This window comes from Vidua chalybeata, chromosome 6 (genome assembly GCF_026979565.1).
Source record: "Vidua chalybeata isolate OUT-0048 chromosome 6, bVidCha1 merged haplotype, whole genome shotgun sequence".
Lineage (NCBI taxonomy): Eukaryota > Metazoa > Chordata > Aves > Passeriformes > Viduidae > Vidua > Vidua chalybeata.
Genome location: NC_071535.1, coordinates 3,596,080 through 3,617,419, shown reverse-complemented (window position 1 = coordinate 3,617,419; position 21,340 = coordinate 3,596,080). Strand labels below are relative to the sequence as shown.

At 45.0% G+C, this 21,340-nt stretch overlaps 1 protein-coding gene, 1 long non-coding RNA gene and 1 other non-coding gene across 3 annotated transcripts; 1 reads left to right on the top strand and 2 right to left on the bottom strand.

Moving 5' to 3' along the window:
• Positions 1-705: 705 nt before the first annotated feature.
• On the bottom strand, positions 706-8,212 carry LOC128789898 (uncharacterized). Its single transcript, XR_008431570.1, has 5 exons — positions 8,153-8,212; positions 6,057-6,143; positions 5,405-5,515; positions 2,419-2,489; positions 706-938 (listed from the first exon to the last, which is right to left on the bottom strand). It is a non-coding gene; the product is annotated as an uncharacterized LOC128789898 (long non-coding RNA).
• A 1,686-nt stretch (positions 8,213-9,898) lies between these two features.
• Positions 9,899-19,094, top strand: TBPL2 (TATA-box binding protein like 2). The gene is made up of 7 exons (XM_053946855.1): positions 9,899-10,060; positions 12,953-13,341; positions 14,080-14,167; positions 14,408-14,499; positions 15,549-15,716; positions 17,162-17,256; positions 19,003-19,094. Exons 1-7 carry the CDS (start codon positions 10,010-10,012, stop codon positions 19,080-19,082), a joined length of 963 nt encoding a protein of 320 aa, XP_053802830.1. The 5' UTR covers positions 9,899-10,009; the 3' UTR covers positions 19,083-19,094.
• On the bottom strand, positions 10,129-10,200 carry TRNAG-UCC (transfer RNA glycine (anticodon UCC)). The gene has a single exon. It is a non-coding gene; the product is annotated as a tRNA-Gly (tRNA).
• Positions 19,095-21,340: the final 2,246 nt, after the last annotated feature.

Below are 21,340 nucleotides of genomic sequence, written 5' to 3'. Positions count from 1 at the left end.
TCCAACTCAGGATATTCTCTATTCTATGATTCAGAACTTTCTCCTCTTCCTCCTTCCAGGACTCAGATTTCCTTGCTGGGTGGTCACTGCTTGCTCTGAAGGATTTCAGCTGAAAATATTCCACTTCCTACCAGCTCAGATGTCTCTGGTCCTTCACATCTTACAGATTTGCCACAACAGCACAGCAGAAAGGACCTGAAAATGCTTTAAAATCCCACGTCAGATACCATTACCCAAAATGTAAGGCAATAAATTATCTCAGTTGTGTGGATTGGGAAACCTGGTGGAAAACCTCACCAGAGAGCCATCACTGTGCCAAGCAGCCAGTGCTGAATGTCCCGACTGCAGGGAGGAAATAATGCAAATTTTTAAAAGCCACTGAAATCCCACTCACATTAGGCAGCCACTCATGGGGGAAAAGAAAAGGTTTTAAAATTCCGCAGGAGCCCCAAGTCATTAGTTTTTGTCAGGAATTTTGCTTTCTCAGATCACAGGGAAAAAGCCCTCAGATCTGTGGGTTCAGAGGAAGCCCAAGAGAAAGGCAAGCTATGCATTGAGCAGGGCTGTAAGTCATGGGGGCTGATTATTGTTAATTTAGCATTTTATATAAGAATGTGAGAGATCCTTATCAAAGCCTGAAACAAACACCCTGCATGTTTCAATACCTCACTGACTCCAGCTAGGAAAAAAAAAAAGACCAAATGCTGGATTTTCTCTCTCTTTATTTGCATTAAAAATTTTTATACTATTTATAATCATGAATCCCTGCAATTGACAGGAAGTGCAAATTAATAGATTATATGCATACATGCCAAAAAACATTTCAACTGCTGCTAGTCACAAAAATGACTACAATTTTCTCCTCAGAGTAGTCAACTAGGAGTAACTCCATTGTGGAAAATTGAGCTATATGGAAAAAGATGTTTGATCCAATTCATCTGTAAGGGAATAAAAATAAATCTGTCCTAAGCAAATACTGTCAGCAGAAATGACACTGGAAATTCTTGCAAAAAGAGTAAAAGCTCATAATAAAAAAAAAACAGTCTAAACCATGATATTGTATGTGAGCAGGATGAAAATCCATTTGGCTTCTACCAGTCTCCACATAATCCCCACACTAACAAAATGTAGATATCTGTTAATTAAATTGAGATGGTCACATTTTGTACTGCTGGAAATCCAGCTAATTAAGTGAATTGTTCAAAACTGTTTCAGAGTTCACTGGAAAAAATATTTATTTATAAACTACAGTCACCTTCCATTTCTGGATTTCATCATTGTAACAGAGCACTGAAAAGCCCAAAATTGGTTTTAAAACTGTACTGTTCAATTTTACCACATTTGAAATATGAGCAGCACAATTAGAGACACACAGACAGCTGAGTGCCCATCCCAGGGACTGACATCATCAGAGTGATCACACTTAAATCATGATTTCTGCCAGTTTCCCTTGAGGCTCTTCAGTCCCCACCTCCCAGCACAGACCTGACACCAGTCACTCCCAGTTTTTACATTTGCAAAGTAAAACAGAAATTGCAATGGGAAAATCCCTCTCCTGCCCTCCCCAGGCTGCTGTTCCTGTACCAGACACCCAAACCAGACCTGTCCACCCCTGAAATGCTGTGGTTTACACCCAATTTAGCAGCAGGAATTGCTGCCTGATGCTGCAAGTGGTGCATCCCACCCAGCTGTCCCAACTGCTCCTGGCCATGCCACAGCCTCCCCTAAATCCCCCAGGACAGGACCATCCTGTGTACTCACACATGCCAGCAGAACAAAACAAGCACCTAAATCCCTGCAAGATCAGGGCTTGCCATCACTCTGAATAATCCCTACTCAATTTCAAGTCAATTATTATTCCTACACCTGCATCACATGGTTTTAATTATCTTTTTTTTTTTCCAAAAAAGTTTTTGACCAAAAAGCAACAGCTTTAGCTGGAAGCACTCACTATAAAGGAAAACCTATTTGCTGTGACTGCAGCAGGTCATCAGGTCTGGGCCACAGAGGTGGAATTTAATTTCTAATCTGGACATCTCAAGCCTTTGGTATCAGATAGAGCTAAAAGGATCACAGGGAAGCTGGACAGAAAAGCAGCTTTCCAAGCAGCACAAGAATAACCATGCTTTGAATTCCCATGAGTGCTATTTCAAAGCAAGTTCCAAATTTTCTTCTTCTTTCTTGGTGGCATCTTAGCAGAAGAAGATTTTTTTGAGAGTGGACGGTTAATGGTTATTGTTAAGTAAAGCAAATGCAGAAATGTCACAGAAAACACCTTGTCTCCTGTAAAACACTCCCTGTGTGGTAGAACAGTGACAGTCCAAATCCTTTTCTCCCATTCATCATTCACATTGCTATTTATGCTGTTCTACATTAATCTAGTGCAGGTTTTAAATTAATACTCTTCTTCATCAATACCTGTGCAATGAAGATGTTTTCCTTTGCAAAGACAAACCTTTGCAACACCAACACGTGTCCCTCCTCAGCACCTGAAACACCACAGGATGGACAGCAAACAGAATATGAAGTGAGAGATGGGGAGGAAAGAAAGAAATGGAGAGTCAGGCAGACCTGGTGCTCCAAGGGCTCTTTCAGCCTGAGGATCAGGTATCCCAGGCTGGAGCAGCCTGCAGGGCTGGCTCAGCACGTTTTCCTCTGCAGCCAGGGAAGGACATTGATTGAGCTCTGCGAGGCATCACGGCAACAGCGTGTGTCAGGCTGTGACAAACTTCTAAGGAAACGTGCAGCAAACACCCTGCAAGCCTGCCTGGATAAATCAAAGAGCACAGCTGCTCTTGCCACCACAGAGTAGGTTAATATGGCAGTATTTTGTCTGAGGTTCCACAAGGGATGCGTCTGCCTGCCTGGAGCACTGAGTGTCACACCAAGGTCCCCAGTTTGCCATCCCTGGTGGTGACACACACCTGTGCCCCAAGGGTGGCTGGAGACTTGGAAATGTTCACAAACCCTTAGGTCTGAGGACACATCCTGTTCTCTAGTGCCCCAGGAGATCCAGAAATCCCCAGCAATGTTGCAAACTCACTGTGCATCCCTCTGCAAGCTTCTGTTTTAGCTCACACCTAAAATGAGCAAATATTCTTCTCTTCACCTATACATCTAATTTTTTTTTACATAGTAATAAGCCTTTCCCTAGTGAACCTACAGCTGCCCACATTGTGCCTAGACTTCTAAGGTATCTAAGGGTTTCTGTCATACCGTTCATAAGGCCTGGGGAGCAGAAAGGGTTAAGAACAAACTCAGATTCTCTAGGGAAAGCAGAAAGGCACCAGAAAAGCCAATTCAACTGATTTTACCCAAAGGGACAAAAGAAAGTTTAGTAGGTCCTTTATAAAATGTCAGAGAGAAAAGCTTTATTTTCCCACAAGGGAAAAACATACCCATTAACAAATTAGGTGAAAGCAGAGTGAGATGTAAAAGGTCTGAAATTCCTCAATGCCTTTAAACTAACTGTCTTCACACACTTCATTTATTTTGGACAGCAGCACTGCCCATGCTAATTTGGGAGCAAAGGGAACTGTGAAAATACCTGGGGATTAATATTTTTAATGTTAATAAGCAAATCTTAGTTGATCTGAGCAACACTGTTTGGGTTTTAGAGAACAACCAACTCCCAACCTTAAGCCCATCTGGGTTCTTCATTTTCCTCAGAGCATCACTGAGCAAACCTTCACAACTCTACCTGAGTGGAAACAGATTTCAGGGGAGCTACTCTTGTATTTATAAGTTGGGTAAATGCCCATTGAAGGGAGGCCAAAGCAATCACAGCATTTAACTATTCCTGACAAGTCACAAGGAAAAAAAAAAAAAAAAAAAGAGGAAAAAAAAAATAACACCTTTGTAATGAAGGGCACTGGAACAAGTGAGCTTCCTCCACAGCCTGCAGATACTAAAAATATATAAAAATATTCCCTATAGTATCTTGGAAAGTATGGGGAAAATTAACTCATATTCCACTTCCAGAGACTGACCACAAAAGCCAAATGCTGTTGGAGGGAAACTGCAAAGACAGCAAGGAGGAGGGAGGAAGAGCCAAATGGAGTGATGAAGCTGCAACAAAAGGGATCTCAGGCTGGGCTCCTGCTTGGCTGGGATGAGCATGGAAATGAAGATGAGATGAAGTGCAGGAGCATGAGGCAGCAGAGATGGGCACAGACTCCTCCATCACAGCTAAACTAACAGCATTTATCAGCAGAGCACGGGTGAAGGGTGGAGTGACAGAAACAGGACGGTGCTAACAGTTAATTATGTGTGTTAAAAGTACAGAACCATCAAGGTGAGGGGATTGGAACTTCTGCTGACATCTGGCAGCGTTTTGGGAAAGCTCAGTTTCTCCTGAGGTCCTCGTTGATTCAGGAGCACTGATTTGCTGACGTTAATTGGAGGAAGAGGTAATGAGAACTGACTAATCACAGAGCTGTGTGCCCTGCAGACTCATTCCAGTGTCAGTCATTATATCTTGCTGATCACTCAGCCAAAACTCAGTTTTAGGAGGAATTCAGTGATTGGTCAGCACCCTTCCTTGAGTCATTGTATTTGCATTTAGTTGTACAATAAGCTGATAAAAACTGTGGTGGTGTCACAGCTCAGCTGACACAGCAGTGAAGGCATCACAGTACATGCTCTAATTCCTGGAGAGCTTGCACTGAAGGTCTGGACGTGCTAATGTCACTGCTGGTGTCTCCAATGTGACTGTGACCCCTGCAAACTGAATTACCAGAGCTCTGCCAGCATCTGCTGCGTGCACACCTCTCCTTTTCTGTGCAAACACACGGGACTGCTATTACTATACTGTTTTTCCAGATAAGGCTTAAAGGATCAGTATTTAATTGCAGCAGTGTGTTCAAGGTATGGGACACGGTGTTTGCATTAGAGAGATCTGTCACAAAACTTGGAGGGAAACAACAGCACCCGGATGATCCATCACACACTCACCTCATTTAAATGCAATTCAATTTAGCCAGACCCTTTGGCACAAAAGTGGGGAAGATGACTTAACAAAAAGCACAGAAGAATACCTCTGACCCCAGGTGTCAGATGGATTTGTGTGTGACATTCACGGAGGAGCTGTCCAAGAAAGCCTGCAGCCATTCATTGCTAGGCTGCAATTAAGGTGGCAGCCAATGTTTAAAACCCTCCTCATCCCATTCCCCCCTTTTCTGGCCACATTTTAAATACAACACAGAATGAAAAATAAAAATAGACATCCTGTGCCCTGCCCCACATGAGGCTGGGCCAGGATGAGTGGATTTCTATGCAAACACACAGAATGCCTTCCTTTAATCAGTTTGTTGCCTAACACAGATAGGAAAATTAAATGAAGTTAACTGTACAGCTTTCAAGTCACCATTCAGCCTTTCAGTTGAGACAGATGACTTCTACTTACAGTGCTTCTTCCTCTGGCATTCAGTGGAAAATTTGGCAATCCTCTCTGGGTCTGGTTCTCAGCAATTCTCTGACATGGGGGCAGTTAGTGTCTCCAGTGCACATAATAGAGCTGTAGAAGACAGTGGGAAAAAAATGGCTCTTTTCTTGCCAGTTCACCCCTTTCCCATCTGACAGAAGTGATTTTCTTCCCTGATCCAAAAGCCAACACACCCTGGTCTCCACCAGTGAGCATGGCAGGCACAGCACACAAAAGTTCAGAGTCCCCTAATGTTTGCAAAAAGTATCAAATTCCCCCATTACTGCCCTTCTCAGGGAATAAGAGAGCCCCAGTTGAAGCAGGGCAAAGAGGCAGCCTTAGCATTGTGTGATTTGGGCTGCATCATCTGATCCAGGGAGGGGCACACAGCACTAGGGGGTAAATGGGAAGTTACAGCCCTTCCCATCACCCAGCAAACCTGGGAAATTACACTGGATTCTGGCTCAACTCCCAGCCATTGTAACCTCACTTCTGCCAGAGAGTTACTCCTGATTTACATAGGTAAAGTTAGACTCAGATATCAACTCTAATGGACCTGATTCTGTTCATGTTTGCACCAGCACAACCTGATGATGGTGTTAAATAATACACAATTAAAAGTCAAATTACTCACTATTACTTGGTGAGTAGTCATGGCAACTTCTTTCCTTCTCCAGCAAGAAATCCAGTATCTGCTGATACTGCCAGGCATTGATGAGGTCTGGAATGGAGAATTATGGGACAGGTAAGTATGAGGGTGATGGTCACACTTGTCTGACCAAAGGTACTCCCAGCCTCTCTCTCTGAGTTGCCTTTTGGGCTGCAGGCATTTCTCAAGAGCTTTTCCAGCTCCATGCAGATCCTTTGCTCCCACTGACTTGACTGCAGCTCACCTGCTCCCCTCCCTGACCCTCTCCAAGTTCCCCCTCAGCACCTCACTCTATTTTACATCCCTGCCATGATGGGAACCAAGGCACAGGGGCCAAAACAAGGCTAAACCACACAGAAGGAACAACCTCCACAACAAGATTTGGATCCTGCTGTTGACAGAGGAGTGCTGGCTCCTGGACTAATTACAAAGTGCTAAATTTGGAGACATCTTGTGCATAATATATTGATTTTTTTTCCTTGGAACATGGTCAGCTCTCAGTTGCTCTTCTACGTGCTCCAAAGGCAGAGCTTTAACTCTGCAGGCAGCGAGGGCACCAGGAGATGGAAGCTACACCTGAGGCAAGCTCCACTCTTCTGAGACAATTACAGCCATAAAGGTTTAGCATAAAGCTCAGGAGAGCAGAAAGCAGAACACTGTCAGTCACAAGCTTTTTATTCTGAAACTGGCTCCTAAAAAAGATAAGATAAAGCCAAACCAGATTAACCAACTTCAAAGCAAGCAGCAAGGCATTTAGGGCATGCTAGAATAGAATGCAGCTGTGCAGAGCACTGATGAATTAAACAGGTAGAGAGGTTCCTTAATGATTTTCTCCTTGTCCCTTCCAGGCTTTTGGAAGTCTCCTGTGATTAGTCCCATCCCCTAACGAGATTTCAGCACCCAGGTGATGCAGCAGGACCTGCTACAACAATGTTTAAGAGGCTGCTCGAGATGTGCTAGCAGGAGCTCTGTGGAACAGCCTTCCCCAATTAGTTATCCAAGGAAGAGTGATACTGAATGACTCTTACAAAGGACACACAAAGCACTTACTGTTGAGCTAATCATCAACTTTCTAAGTAAAATTAACCAATTTGCTAATTAAGGCTCATGACAATTCATCATGACAGTAACTCTGCACTGCAGTGACTCATCAGCCGGTCACCGAACTGGGGAAGGGCTCCTCCAGCGGCTCCTTCCCTGCTCTGAGCAGTCCTGCCATGACTCACTCGGGCCGGGATCTCGATGGCTGCTGCCTCCCAAAGGAATTTAAAAGGTGGGGGGAAAGAGAACGGGAGGAAAAGAAGAGAAGGGGGTGGGTGGAACCCCAGGCAGTTTGAGAGAGAAATAATATTTTTTAAAATTGGCATGGGAAAAATAGCTGCCTTTTCTAACATTATTTGACTTGGATGATCAGAAATTAGGCAGGTAGGTCTCATGAGTTCTAAGTGGTACATTTTGCATTAACATCTGTCCAACCCATGGCAGGGGTCAGTCTCCTGCTGAAGAAGGAAGGAGCAGAGAGGGAATGATGCCTCTGCTGACTAAGAAGGAGAGATGCAGGAGCTGGGAGGCTGAAGGGAGTAGCCCAGGGATTCAGCTCACTGCAATACTGCTCTCTGGACCTCCCACCACCTGGGCCTTCACTCCCTGGGGCTGCCCAGCACTGCACACCCCCCTCTTGGAGCCTCCCCCACTGCAGTCGCCCAGCTTGGAAGAGGAGGCAGCGAGCACAGAGCCCTCCTGAGGCACAGCCATACCTGCCCTCCTTTGGGCAGTGCCCAGAAGACCCTTCCCTACAGCAAAGCAACCCTGAAAGCTTGAATTGCACACACAGTGTGACTCTTGGATCCTCAGAGGCTCTCTCAGCTTTCTAAACACCTTCCCTTCTTCAAATGGGTAAACAATCTTTCACCTATTTCACCTGAGACACCAAACTCCATGACTCACCCAAAATCTCAACACTTCCTTGTGCCCCTGCCATTTATCCTTAGTCGAGGCAAAAAACAACACCAGTACCAAGAGATTTGTATTTTATGTTCTTCTCTGATGTAGCGTCACTCACTTGAACACCATAATCTGACCTTCTGTATCTCAGGTTCACAAAATGCAGACAAATCAATTCCCAGGGCTTCAGGATGAACATATCTCCTCTCCAGGGGGTTCTGCAATGAAGGATTGATTAGCTGAGGAAATTCACAGCACTACAGCTGCAATGCTACAGGCAGGGCCATGCCAGGGGAGCCCCAGGAGCACCTCCAGCTTCCCAAATCAAGCACAACAATAGTGCCACGCACTGGGGGAGCACCAACCTCCTGGCCCCCTGAGATGTCACTGCAAGGGCAACACTCAGCACAATCCCTGTGCTCAGTTTGATGATTTCTGTGGGCAGGGCAAGCCCACAGGGCAGCTGTGAGGGCTGAGCTGGCACTGCTGGTGGGAACAGAGCCCCCCAGCACAGCCCTCAGTGCCCCATCCTGTTGTGCCCACAAAGGCAGCTGAGACCATGGAGCTGTCTGCAAGCACCCCAATCACCTGCCAGCCCTAAATGGGACATTTTGGATTTAACCATGCTGAGCTGACCCGAGCTAGCTCCACCAGCCTCCCTAATTCAAAGTACAACCTCTCTGAGTCCTCTCCTTGCTTTGCTGCCTGATTTGCCTCCAGGACAGGCTGTGTGATGTAAACCAACCTGCTTGAGGCTGGATTTTTCTGGGGCTGGGAGGATTTGGCACCTTTTATTATTCATTTGTGAGTGCCAGAAATACCACAAACAAGCCCAGCAGGCTGGCTGAGGAGGGAAGGATGTTCATCAGCCATGCTCTGTTCCTTGGATAAAGGGCATTAATTTAAGCCTTTGCACCTCTGGGGCAGTGAGAAGAGCCTGGCAGCACCTCCCAAGGACCTGCTGCATGTCTGTGCTTTGACATCTTCCAAAGGGTTTCTTCAGCTCAGCTTGCTGTTTGTAAGCAAATCTCACAGCAAAGTCCTGTCTGGCAGAGCAAGAGGCACAGTGATCACAACATCCACCAGCCCAGGCAGGCACAGGGATGTGTTCCCAATGTGCCTCCACAGAAATCCATCCATCCATCCATCCATCCATCCATCCATCCATCCATCCATCCATCCATCCATCCATCCATCCATCCCCACACAGGAACAGACAGGACAGAAGGAACAAGTCAGACAGCAACTGCTGGCAGCAACTCAAATGGCACCCAAGCCAAACTGTGTCAGCAGTGTGAGACTCCCACAGCATCCATCAGCCATGAGCTCCTTCCTGGGAACACACTGGGACATGGGAAAAGTGAATGGCCCTAAATCATCACTTACAGAGGGCAGAAGTACGCTCCAGAGGGGAAATGCCTGCATGGGGAGGACAGTGAATGTAAAGAGTAAAGGCTTCCCCCTGCCCCCCCATAGCAGTGTTAACCCGACTGAGAATGAACCAATTCATCACAACACCTTCAGTTTGAAGTTTACACTTCTGGCTGCGGGAGGGCTCCTCTGGAAGGACCAGATGTGCCTCATTGCACTCGATGAGGCAGGTGGGAGAAATTAAGGGGCACATGACACTTGCTAAAAAGCATCATCTGTGCAAGGTCTAAACTACATTTAGTACTACTAACTACAGGGTCCAACTCCATTTCTCTTCAACCCTGCAGAGGAAAGCAGGCTCAGAGGAGCTCGGGCACAGGTTGTGTTTTTAGGCTTCTGGAAAGCACACGAGAAGAGCACCCCGATTTCTCTAATCCTCCAGGATGGGGCAAACCTCTCAGACAGCTGAGCAGGCAGGCCAGAGGCTCCAAGGCTGCTTGATGAGGGTAAAGCTCCCAGCTGTGATGGGCTCTGCTCCCTGACAAGCCACACGTGGTGCTGTCCCCGGGGGTTAAAAGCAGGACCGGAGCAGGGGTGGGGGCTTTGTGTCGGTGGTTGTGTCCATGGAGGGTGAATCGCCGCTGGAGCGGTACCTGGAGAGCTGCAGCGGGCAGGTAAGGGAGAAAGGAAAAAAATCAAGGAGGGGGGAAAAAAAAGCAAATAAAGCTAAACAAAAAGAAGCTGCGTTGGCCGGGAATCGAACCCGGGTCAACTGCTTGGAAGGCAGCTATGCTCACCACTATACCACCAACGCTGCGCCGGGATGAAGTTTGCAGCCGTGCCTGAACTGCGTCATCACCGCATTCCTGCTGGGCTGAGCCTGAAATTCCCCTGTCCCGGGAGATTCCTCCCTGTCCTGGGGGGTTCCTGCTCTCCTGGACCTGCCGGGAGATGGAGGCGCTCTCTGGAGCGGGAGGTCGCTCTTACTCCCTGTTAAGAGGGATGATGTGGCCGCGTTTAAACTCTTGCGGTGGGACGCTGCTTGCGAGGGTCAGCCCGGGTGCTGCTGTGGGAGGGCATTGAGAGGGCAGGAGGCTCACGTCTCCTTGTTCTGGTTAGTAAATGTCTGCAAAAATTAGTTATTTCGGTATTTGGAATGGTCATCCTGCTCTCAGGTGGTTGTAGGAACAGCCAGGGGAGGGCTGGACTCCATAGCTGAGCATCATCATTACTCAGGGAACAAAACTTTATGTCCTGTTGTAAACTACTTTTCAGCTCAGAAAACGGGCTTAGCACGAGCTATTTAAACCCAGAGACCATCCTGTGGCAGTGGGTAAAGCCCTCTGAATATGCCCTCACAAAGTATCTAATGTGGAAATGTATAGTACAGCTTTTACAAATGCTAGTGAGCTTTTTATATTTCATATTTGCTGGTACCCTTGATAATAGCAGATGTGGGATATCACTGCAGGGAGGAAAAAAAAAATCCAAGTCTGTTGCTTAAGGCAGCTGGATTTGATTTGTGTCTACCTGAGTTGCAGGGATTTCTGCAGTGGAAGTGAAAAAGGCTGTTTCCCCTCGAGCTGCCCCAAACCAAGGGATCTCAGACAGGATCTGTGAGTGAAATCTCCTCCCTGGAGCTGCTGGGAGATGTCCAAAGCTATGCAGTTGGTGTGGCCTTGGTGAAGTTAATTAACCCAAAGTCTATAGCAATAACCCTTGGCAGCCAGCCCAATGCAAACATGGTCTTGTGCCCTTTTGCAGCCTCTGAGCGTCTGTCTGACAAGAAGGAAATATTCCCCAGCACTTAACCCTATCAGCGCTTTCCTCAGACCTCTTGGGTGCAAACCTGATCAGAAAGGAAAATTTGCTTTCTGTTTCTACCTGCTCTATGCAATTCACTCTACTTTTTGAGAACTTCACAGCTGTGTGACAGTTCCAGCTGCCTGTACCACTCGTTTCTCCACCAGCTTCTTTAAGATATGTCACAAACTGGCTTTGGTTGGTTGTTTGTGGGTGTTTTTTTTACTGTTATGTTCATTCCTTGATGCCCATTAGTATGATGTGAGTAGTCTCACAGGGAGCTTTTTGTATCATTTTCTCTACATTGCACTTTATACAAAACCTTCCTAATGAGCTCCTGTACAGCTAATCCTTAGTTCAATGAAATTCTTGCAGAGACTGTGACTTCCTTCCCTTGCTGCTGACTTGAAAAATATCTATTTAAAATACATGTATTTTTGTGATTCCATAATATTTTATTTGTAACTGTTAATTACATATTTGACCCTTTTTTCTAGAGGGTAAAGGAGTACTACTAGATTTATTCAACAACACCAGATCTTCTGCTGGGCTTTGTATTTAGAAATCAGTTTTAGAAGCAGTTTTAAACATGGCTGTTGGCAATGCTTTCCTGATTACATCTGTATTCAGGCTAGTGAGGGTTCTCTGGGAGGATTTGTCACTTTGTCAGAGTTTTCCAAGTGTCTGCAGGCAAATATACTGCAAAGTGGGAGCAGAGATCTCCCCATGTGCATGGCTGGCTTGCCAAGTGAGCTGACTAGAAGAGAGCAGCACTAGCTCAGGGCTGGGAAGCATTGATCTGGAAATCCTGCTGGAGGTCAGGCAGTTGCTGCCAACTCAAGAGCCTCAGTCTCACGCACCATTCCCTGTTCTGATCTGTGCTTGCACTTTTCAAGTCCTTCTGGGTCTTGAACCTAAAAATGCCTGATTAAACACAAAACCACTTGTATGGATTCTTTAGTCCAAGCTGTCACCTGCTGTGGATGTTGGCAGAAACCACCTTCAGAAAGAGGCTTATGCACCACTGGAGAGGGAATAAATCCTGTCCTGGAACTCTTGCCTCATTGACATGATGAAGCTTTTTAAACAGCTTTTAATAATAAATAGTTGATAAAGAAGGATATTAGTATGTAAGAGCTTAATTCCAGGTGTGTTGTGTGCTTGGTGCAGGGCAGGATGCTGGTTCTGCTGACTGTGGTGAGGCTTTTTTTTGTCCCATCTTCTCATCCATAGCTTCACCCAGGCTGGTGGCCTCCAGGAGCTGAGGAATTAATTGCTGCTGGTTCTGTGAGCTGCTGCCCTCTGTTGCACAAAGCAAAGCCGACACTGTCTCCTGCTAGCAGGGAGAGGAAATGGAATAAGATACAGAATGGGAGATAAAGACAGCCAGAAAAAGCTGTCTGTCTTCCTTGGAAAAACTCATGAGTGTGACAATGTGGTTGTGTGCATGGCTGAGGTGTGACAGTGGCTGTGAAGGGGGAAGTGCCACTGTCATACCTGCATTTCTCAATTTGTGCTATCCAGGAATTCTCTGGAGTGCCCATGGACTGTGGTGAAAATGCATTATATAAGCTATCTGGGTTTTTATACACTCACAGACAAGCAAAGGACACAATTTCAACCTTAAAACTAGTCTTTGCTAAAATATGTATTGGGGGAAAATTATTGAGACTTCCTCATTTAAGGTTCATCTTAATTTACTCTCCCAGTTACAGTAACTGTTTTAATACAAAACCCTTAATGACACTTTTTCTTAATTCAAGGATGACTTCTCCACTAGTCCTCATCTGTTCACTCCTATGAGCCCTTACGATTTAGACCTTCCAATTCAAGCATCTTCCCAGTTAAGTCAGTCCAAGGAGCTCCATACAGACTTCTCCTCCGTGGACCTCAGCTTTCTCCCAGATGTCACCCAAGATAACAAAGAACAAAACCTCTCCGAGGATGGTCATGAAACGCAGAAAGAGCTTGATGGGTCACTACCAAGTCAGGAGGACAGTGGTGTTTTCATGGATGAAAGCAGCTTGTCGCATCCAGGTGCAGCTCAGCCATCTCCTGAAGCACCTGGCGTGTGTCCTCCCCTGACTCCCATGACTCCGATCACCCCGGCGACATCTGCTTCAGAAAGTTCTGGAATAGTCCCCCAGCTACAGTAAGTTATGTGTTATTTATGTAGCACACACCACAGTCAGAGTTTGGCTTCAACTGCAAAGTGTTGCTCTGACTTTTCACTTGGAGAATGTAGCAAGCATGGCTTGGTATTAAATAAGCCAAAAAACTACATTAATAAGTAGTTTTTTTCTCCTCTTGAAGGGGGGAGGTGAAGAAAAATGAACTGACGATATTGGATAAAAATATGAAGCTATTTGAAAAGGAAATTTCCTCCAGGCAAGAGAATGTGAAGGATGACAGCAGACTCCAGGGGTTTAAAGATGTCACTCTGCTTTTTCAAAAGGAGAAACAGAACTGAGTGTAAGAACCTCTGGCCTCATGAAAAGATGCTGTCCTGTCTAGGACAGAGCATCTCTGGAATAGTTTATACCTCTAGAAAATAACCCACTCCTGCCTACCTTTGCTGCTCTAGTAACTCTAAATAGTCAGTAATGGTTCAATGCCAAGCTGTGAAAGGCTTCAGTGATGCAGATTTTGGAAGACATACAAACTTATCATTCAGAGACTAATAATTTCATACCTTGTTCTATCTCAAAGTGCAGTTTGGGATTGAATTACTTAATTAAGTTTTGCCAGAAGTAGCTTAGTGTTTGAGTGGGGAAGAGACAGGCAGGAAATCAGTTGATGGCAATTATTAATTGGAATGTGACTGTACTGCTGGGGGTGGCTCTGCAGTGGCTGGATTTTGCAATGAGACAATTCCTCCCTCATTCCTCAGGAATATTGTGTCAACTGTAAACCTGGCTTGTAAACTGGACTTGAAGAACATAGCTCTGCATGCCAGAAATGCAGAGTATAACCCAAAGGTAAATCTTGGACTCAAAGCTTTACCCTCACTTCCCTTTCCCAGTGCTGATGCATCCCAATGCTCCTGTGACCGTGGTCTTAACTCTCCTGCTCCTAGGTGGGTGGGAAATACCTTCAGGGTGGGAAAGAAACACTTAAAAAGCAGATATTTGTTGTGACAAGCTTTGAAAGTGTTAATTGCTACAAGACTGAACACAAATACAGTTAAATTCCTGTCAGGTTTTCCTTTGAATTTGTAGAGGTTTGCTGCTGTGATTATGAGAATCAGGGAACCACGAACAACAGCCCTCATCTTCAGTTCAGGAAAAATGGTCTGCACAGGAGCAAAAAGGTATTTTTCTGGTTTTTCCCTTCCCTCTAAAGGTCTGGGTCTTTCAGCTATGCATAAATTCTGATGGAGAATGCCTGAAAAGTCTTGCTTAAAACATCTAGCAAAGGACTAATTGCAAGAAAAAGTGAAGCAATGATATTGAAAGTCTTGCTTTCTTCATGATGGCACCTTAGCAATTTCTGAACTGTGTACTTCTGTCCCTGAATTTAGATTGAGTTGAGCAGACATCAGTAGAAAAGCTGCTAAAATTCACAGAAATTGTTAAGGGATTATTTGCATTTCTCACTGATTTTTAAAGTGTTTAGGACATAACTTGTGTCTGTGTTCACCAGTCAACACATCTGCCTCTAGAGGAAATGGGAATTGGGGAAAGCAAAAGTTTATTTCTGTACTCTGAAGTTTTTTTTCCCCTGAAGTCCAGCAGAGACTGCCTTGGTTTTTATATCCCAAAACAGCCAATTAGAATTAATTAACTCATGCTTAAGAGACCTCTTCTCCAGCCCCTACCACCACCCCAGGTAGGTGACTGTACTGGTGCCTGCCATCTAACGCCTGGTTCAGCACTGAGAAGCTGTTTTGAGGAACTGAGAAACCTCTCAAAAGGGGAACCTCTGAGTGATGAAACCTCTCCAGTGGGTTCAACCAGACCACAGGAAGGTGAATGAACAAGTGCCTTACTCCTTTTAGCTCCCTGCAGCAATTCTGGGGATGGAGCTTTGCTATTTTGAGCCGCAGGATCTCTTTTTTGGGGGTGCAGATTAGCACAGTGTGGTGGCTATAAACTGAATTCCACCTCAAGAGCAGAGGAAAGCACAAATAAATGTTATTTTTTTCCCCTTTGCTCTTCCTTCAGTGAAAAGCCCCATCCCTGGAAGTGTTGCAGGCCAGGCTGGACAGGGCTTGGAGCACTCTGGAATAGTGGAAGGTGTCTCTGCCCATGGCAGGGGGTGGAACAAGGTGGGCTTTAAGGTCTCTTCCAGCCCCAGCCATTCTGGGATTCTATGACTTGTGGGCTGTTTGGAGATTGCAATAAAGGTTTCTCCCTTCAGTGAAGAGCAGTCAAGGCTGGCAGCCAGGAAATACGCACGGGTGGTGCAGAAGCTCGGCTTCCCTGCCAAGTTCTTGGACTTCAAGATCCAGAATATGGTGGGGAGCTGTGATGTGAGGTTCCCCATCCGGCTGGAAGGCTTGGTTCTCACCCACCAGCAGTTCAGCAGGTATGAGGAGATCAGGTACAACCCTGTGCACCTGGCAGCAGGGTCTGCAGCCACTTGAGCCTGCTCCGTGCCGCTGCTCTCATGCCTTGTGAAGGCTGGCCTAGAACAGAGACCAGACTGAGTTAAAGAATAAAGTAGGGATTTATTAGGAGGCCTCAATGGATCCACCTTGGGCAGCACAAGATCCCAGCCAGGGCTACACCCTGGTGAACCCAAAATGGATGACTGGTCACTGGGTCTCACACTTTTATAAGTTCTGCTCCATTGGCATATTGGAGTTCATCATCCAGTTACAGCTCCAGCCCATGCAGTCCCATCCTTCTTGTTTTTCTCTCTTCAGCCTATGTTGTTTGTGCTCTTGGGCCTGAGATTTGGATCATTTGTCCTTGGTCCCCAGCTAGAGCAGGAATTGTTTTGTCTCCCTGCTCTGTGCAGAGAGCTCACCATCCCCTAATATGAAGTCTAGACCCATACACTAAAGCAGCACAGAATGTGAAAAATAGAAAAGCTAAAACCTGAGGCATCAGCTCCACTGTGGATTTTAATACCAAGGTGGCCTCTTAACTCCCAGCAAAGCAGACTCCTGTCTGCAGGGATGAGGTTTCCAACCTTCAGGCATGAAGCAAACTGCATTTGCAAAATACAGAATTGCAGTTATACTGAGTTTTTCTAGGATTTTGTTTTGGTTCTGTTTGGATGTTCTTTAGCCAAGAATCGAAAGTAAAGCTGTAGCTGAGTGATGGGCATGTTGTACCTGTGAGATCAGCTTGTTCAAAACTAGATATTGCCATCAGGAAAGGATGATTGCAGCACTGACAAAACCAAACTTCAGTTGTCTTTTATTAGCACTGCAGCTAATAGTTTGTATTTCATTTAGGAACTAGATATATATTAAAATTGGTTGTTACCTTGTCTTAGTTGCACAGGATGCTTCCTCATAGGGGCTCTTTGCAGACTAGGAAGGATTTACTGTGAGGGTGAAGAGGCCCTGGCACAGGGTGCCCAGAGAAGCTGTGGTTGCCCCTGGATCCCTGGAAGTGTCCAAGGCCAGGCTGGAGGGGACTTGGAGCACCCTGGGACAGTAGAAGGTGTCCCTGCCCGTGGCAGGGGGTGGAATGAGGTGATTTTTAAGACCCCTTCCAAGCCAGGCCATTCCATGACCCGAGGACTGTTTGAAGATTACAATAAAGGTTCCAAGGCTATGACAAATCAGAAGTGGTTCACAAGTCTTTAAGAGTCAGCATGAAGATTCCCCCACCAGCTCCAGCTGGGTTTAACAGGTTTCTCTTCAAGAGGTCCAAAACCTGACCTGCCTTTCTCAGGGCAGCTAGATAAAATCAGTGTGGTTAATTACCCTATTGCTACTGTAATTAAAGAGCACTTCATTCATACAACACTGAAACAGCATTTGTATTTTACTAATCTCACCTGCTTGCTTTGAACAGCTATGAACCTGAACTATTCCCTGGCCTGGTTTACAGGATGGTCAAACCAAGGATAGTGCTGCTTATCTTTGTGTCTGGAAAAGTGGTACTGACTGGTAAGTGGTGCCTCTCTATATCTGTAGCCCACTGCTGCTTCACTTTCTGAGAGAGCATTTAAATTAAACATTAACTAAAAATCAGTATCTTGCCACAATAAAGCCACTCAGGGATCTTTTTAATGGCTGCTGCAGCTTTATCTGTATTTTCTGCAGATAACATCAGTATTGTTGCACTAGAATCTTACATTGTTTCATACACATAGTCTCAGGTTTCCATGTTAAGTATTTTTTTTTTCATTCAAAGCCTGATGCCACGTGCCAATGCAGAGGATGCCAACAGGATGCTGACATGCCAGCCAGCTACTCAGGCACTTAAACAGGAATCTCACAATAAGCAATTTAAAATTGCTTGGACAGGAAACAAACTTCTTAAAACACTTCACTGACAACATTTAGTAGGGATTATCAGAGGAAAGGGTGGAGATCTAAGAGCTTGTTCCAGACTGTTTGGCAAAAAAAATCGTGAGGCAAAAGCCTTGCTGAGTCAGTGTGCCCAGCAGATACCTGTACCTCAGATCCCAGGTGACTTTTTCAAAAAAGGTGAATTCCTGAGCTCCTGGCACATCCTTTTGGTGAAACTCATGAAAATGCTTCTATTCAGATGTACTGAAAGGTAAATGATGCTTGTTCCCAGAAGCTCTGAATGTGCTATTCATATTTACAACACAGCTTTGAGATGTGGGGGGAAGGCAAAAGAAGTGCCTGCCTTAGCCAGGGATTCTCACAAACATAAATCAGGAATGAGCTCAGCCAACTGAAGGATGGGGCACTCAGGACAAAGCTTAAATGCTTCCCCCTCCAATATCCACAGTTTTCTTAGGTGCAGTAAAATCATCCTGGTCAGTTCCATTCCCACTGATGCTTGCATTTTTTGGGGTACACTAATTGTAATGCCTTTGCTGCACACTCAGTCCTTTGCTGTGAGTCCTGGGCCCAGCTGTAATGACAAAACTGAATTTGCTGAGATGTGAGGGGAGTTTTTTTCCCTAATCAAGAAGGTAACTTTACTTCTGTAAATAAAAGTTGTGGTAAGGCAGATGAATTATTCCAAGTGAGGACATGAGAAAAAAGTTTACACATTCAACCTAAGCAGGGCTTAATTCCACTTTTAGTTCATTTAAATCCAGCTTTCTTCTAGCTGACATTTGTTGGACCAGCATGAGTAGTGTTGCTGGCAGGGAATGCTCCTGCCTACTGCAATGCAGCTCATGTGTAAGACTTGGTATTAAAGATTTGTTTACAGTACCACAGAAAAGGATTTGAAATCAAAGGTGTCCTAACACAAAGCTTTAAATTAAAATTGCTTCTCAGAGCTGGAGAAGGAGAGTTCTCAAACTGTGGAACAACTCCCAGTATGAAATAAAGGCCTTTCACGTCTTGTTTTTCCCTTTCCACTCACCTCATAAACAGGCAGAGCTGTTATTCTTAAGCAGATAACACCATGGTGGTGCTCAGTTGCTTTTTTTTTCCTTCTTCAAAGCAAATATTTTGCACCTGTCAAGAGCAGAAAATTGCTGTTTTGGTTCCACAGATTAAGCTAAACTAGTCTTAAAGCTAATCAAGCTAGGAATTGTTCTTTGAGGTGGCAGATTGAAAGCACCTTACTATTAAAGGCAGAATTTCTATCTTCTGGGTTTCTTCATGGTTTGTAATCTTACTGGGTTTAAACTGCCTTCAGATATTCTCAGCACTCTGTTAATTCATGGGTTTGTTTGTTTGTTTTTTCCTTAAATGTCCATTTAGGAGCAAAAGATCGTTCTGAAATCTATGAGGCATTTGAGAACATCTACCCCATTTTAAGAGGTTTCAGGAAACCATCGTGACACGGCTCCCAAAGCAATCCAGAATAACACCTGGGCTTGTCTTGCTGTGCATGGAGCAGAGCCAAGGGCATTCCTGGACCCATTTGTGGATTATTAAGCAAATTATTCATTTCTGAATGCTACATATGCTGATGCCTTTCTATAGCTTGTGAAATGTTCTTTTCTTTCAGATTATCTGTAATCCACCTGAGACCTGACAACTTCTGCCAAGTTAAAACACTTGATAAATGAATGCACTTTTAATGGAATGTATATTAAGGTGGCACTTAAAAACATTTTGTAATAGAAGCCATGTGTCTCTTTCCCTGTTGAACAGGTGAATCCATACTGCACTTCAAACTGGCTTAATCAGAATCCTCAGCTCTAAGTGTCCTGAATTGCTCCTGCAGTGTTGTAGTTTCATGTTTAAGCTCAGCATATATTATTGTCTATAACATGGCTTACAAAATCCTGTATGAGTTGATTTTGGTGTTTAGAAGACGTGCTGAAATCACTCTGATCCCAGTGGCTGGATGAACTCTTGTGTGTGATGGTGCAGGATTTTCTTTCACAGAGAAGGCATTCCAGGTGCTGACTGCTGGGATATACCTAGAAAATCTGTGGGTGGAGGGGTGTAACTAATTAAATTATCTAATTTGACATGGGACAAGTTAGATTTTAACCAAATGGTACCTGCTTGTGTTACTGCCTCAGATGATAGGAGTTTTGTGCAGACAGAAGCATGTTGGTTTGGAACTTTGTTAGAAATGAATTTGAGGAAAACACAAAAAGTCTTGGATGCTCATAACTTAATTATGTGTATTATCTAACCAGAGTTCAGCCAAAGGCACTACACTTGGTAATTCTGGAGCAAAACCAGTGGGGTTTTCTGTACTTGGTTGGAACCCGAGGCTCTATTTTCAGAAGGTGTCCTGCTCAGCGTGGTGCTGGGAGCAGGAGCAGAGCAGGCCTATCCCGTGGCCCTTCTGGAAAGCCCCTGGAGGCAAGCCAGAACAGTTCTGTTGTGTCCTTCCCTCCTGAAGGTGCGGTACGCGTCTGGAAACACCACTAGAGGTTGCTCTTAGATGACTTAAGTGTAACCCAGGCCAAAATCCTCCTCTGTCCTTGCTGGAAACACTCGGCTCAGCTCAGAACAGGGTCTTGCTGGGCTGAGTTTTGCTGCCACAGAAGTTTATTTCTGAGTCGGTGAGGGTGTGGCTTCATCTTCTGTATCTGTTCTGTGTCTCTCACAAGTGGTTTTATATCTATCTCCCCGCTTCTCTGGAAAAGAGTTTGAAAAACTTTGTGCACTTCCTCACGATAAGCTGGTTTTTAGCTGTTATCAGTTTCTCTGTCAAACTGTGGATTTCCACACTCCAATCTATTTTAAACACAGGCTTACTTTTCTGTTTGCTTTCTAACATTGGAGACTTTCCACGGCCATGGGCTGGGCTTTTATTTGCACTTTAGCTGTAGTAGCAGCTGATGAGCTTCAATTAGAATAATCTTTTGTAAGTGAAAACACCCCGGTTTTATTGAGGTGTTGGGTTGGGGGGGAAGTTTATCTAAGATGAGCCCTCTTCAAGAAATCACGTTTTGTTTAAGAGCTTGCCACATGATTTCAGTGGTAAAATTAGTGTTCTTTAGAAGTACAGATAAAGCCTTAGAGATAAGAAATGGGCTCTGTGCCTTTTCACTGAGCTACTTGATTAGGTTAATGTTTGCTATGGTAACTCTTGTCGTAAAAACAACAATCTTGGTTCTACCTCCACACAGTGCTGTTCCTGCTTAGTGTTTGATAACACTGGGAAGGGGGAAAGATAGGCTGGGAATTGCTCTAAAAGAAAAAAAAAAAAAAGGGCAATTTGTTGCAGTTGTGTTTCTTTTGGGAAGGGGCATATGGGGATATTGCTTAAATTATTCTGGCTTCTGTGGACTCTGTCTCCTGTAATTGCCTTAAGACAGAAGATGGAATGGCTTTAAACTGAGAGTAGGTTCATATTAGGAAATATTTGTTACCAGGAAAGACTTCTTTACTCAGAAGGGGCTGGTGAGGCCCTGGCACAGGGTGCCCAGAGAAGCTGTGGCTGCTCCTGGATCCCTGGAAATGTCCAAGGCCAGGCTGGACGGGGCTTGGAGCAACCTGGGACAGTGGCGGTGTCCCTTTCGAGGTCAGGAGCTTGGAACTGCATGATTTTTAAGGTCCTTTCTCCCCAACCCTACTTCATTATCTGTCTTTAACGCCTCATGTCGCTCCACCATGGAGGCCGGCTTGAGGC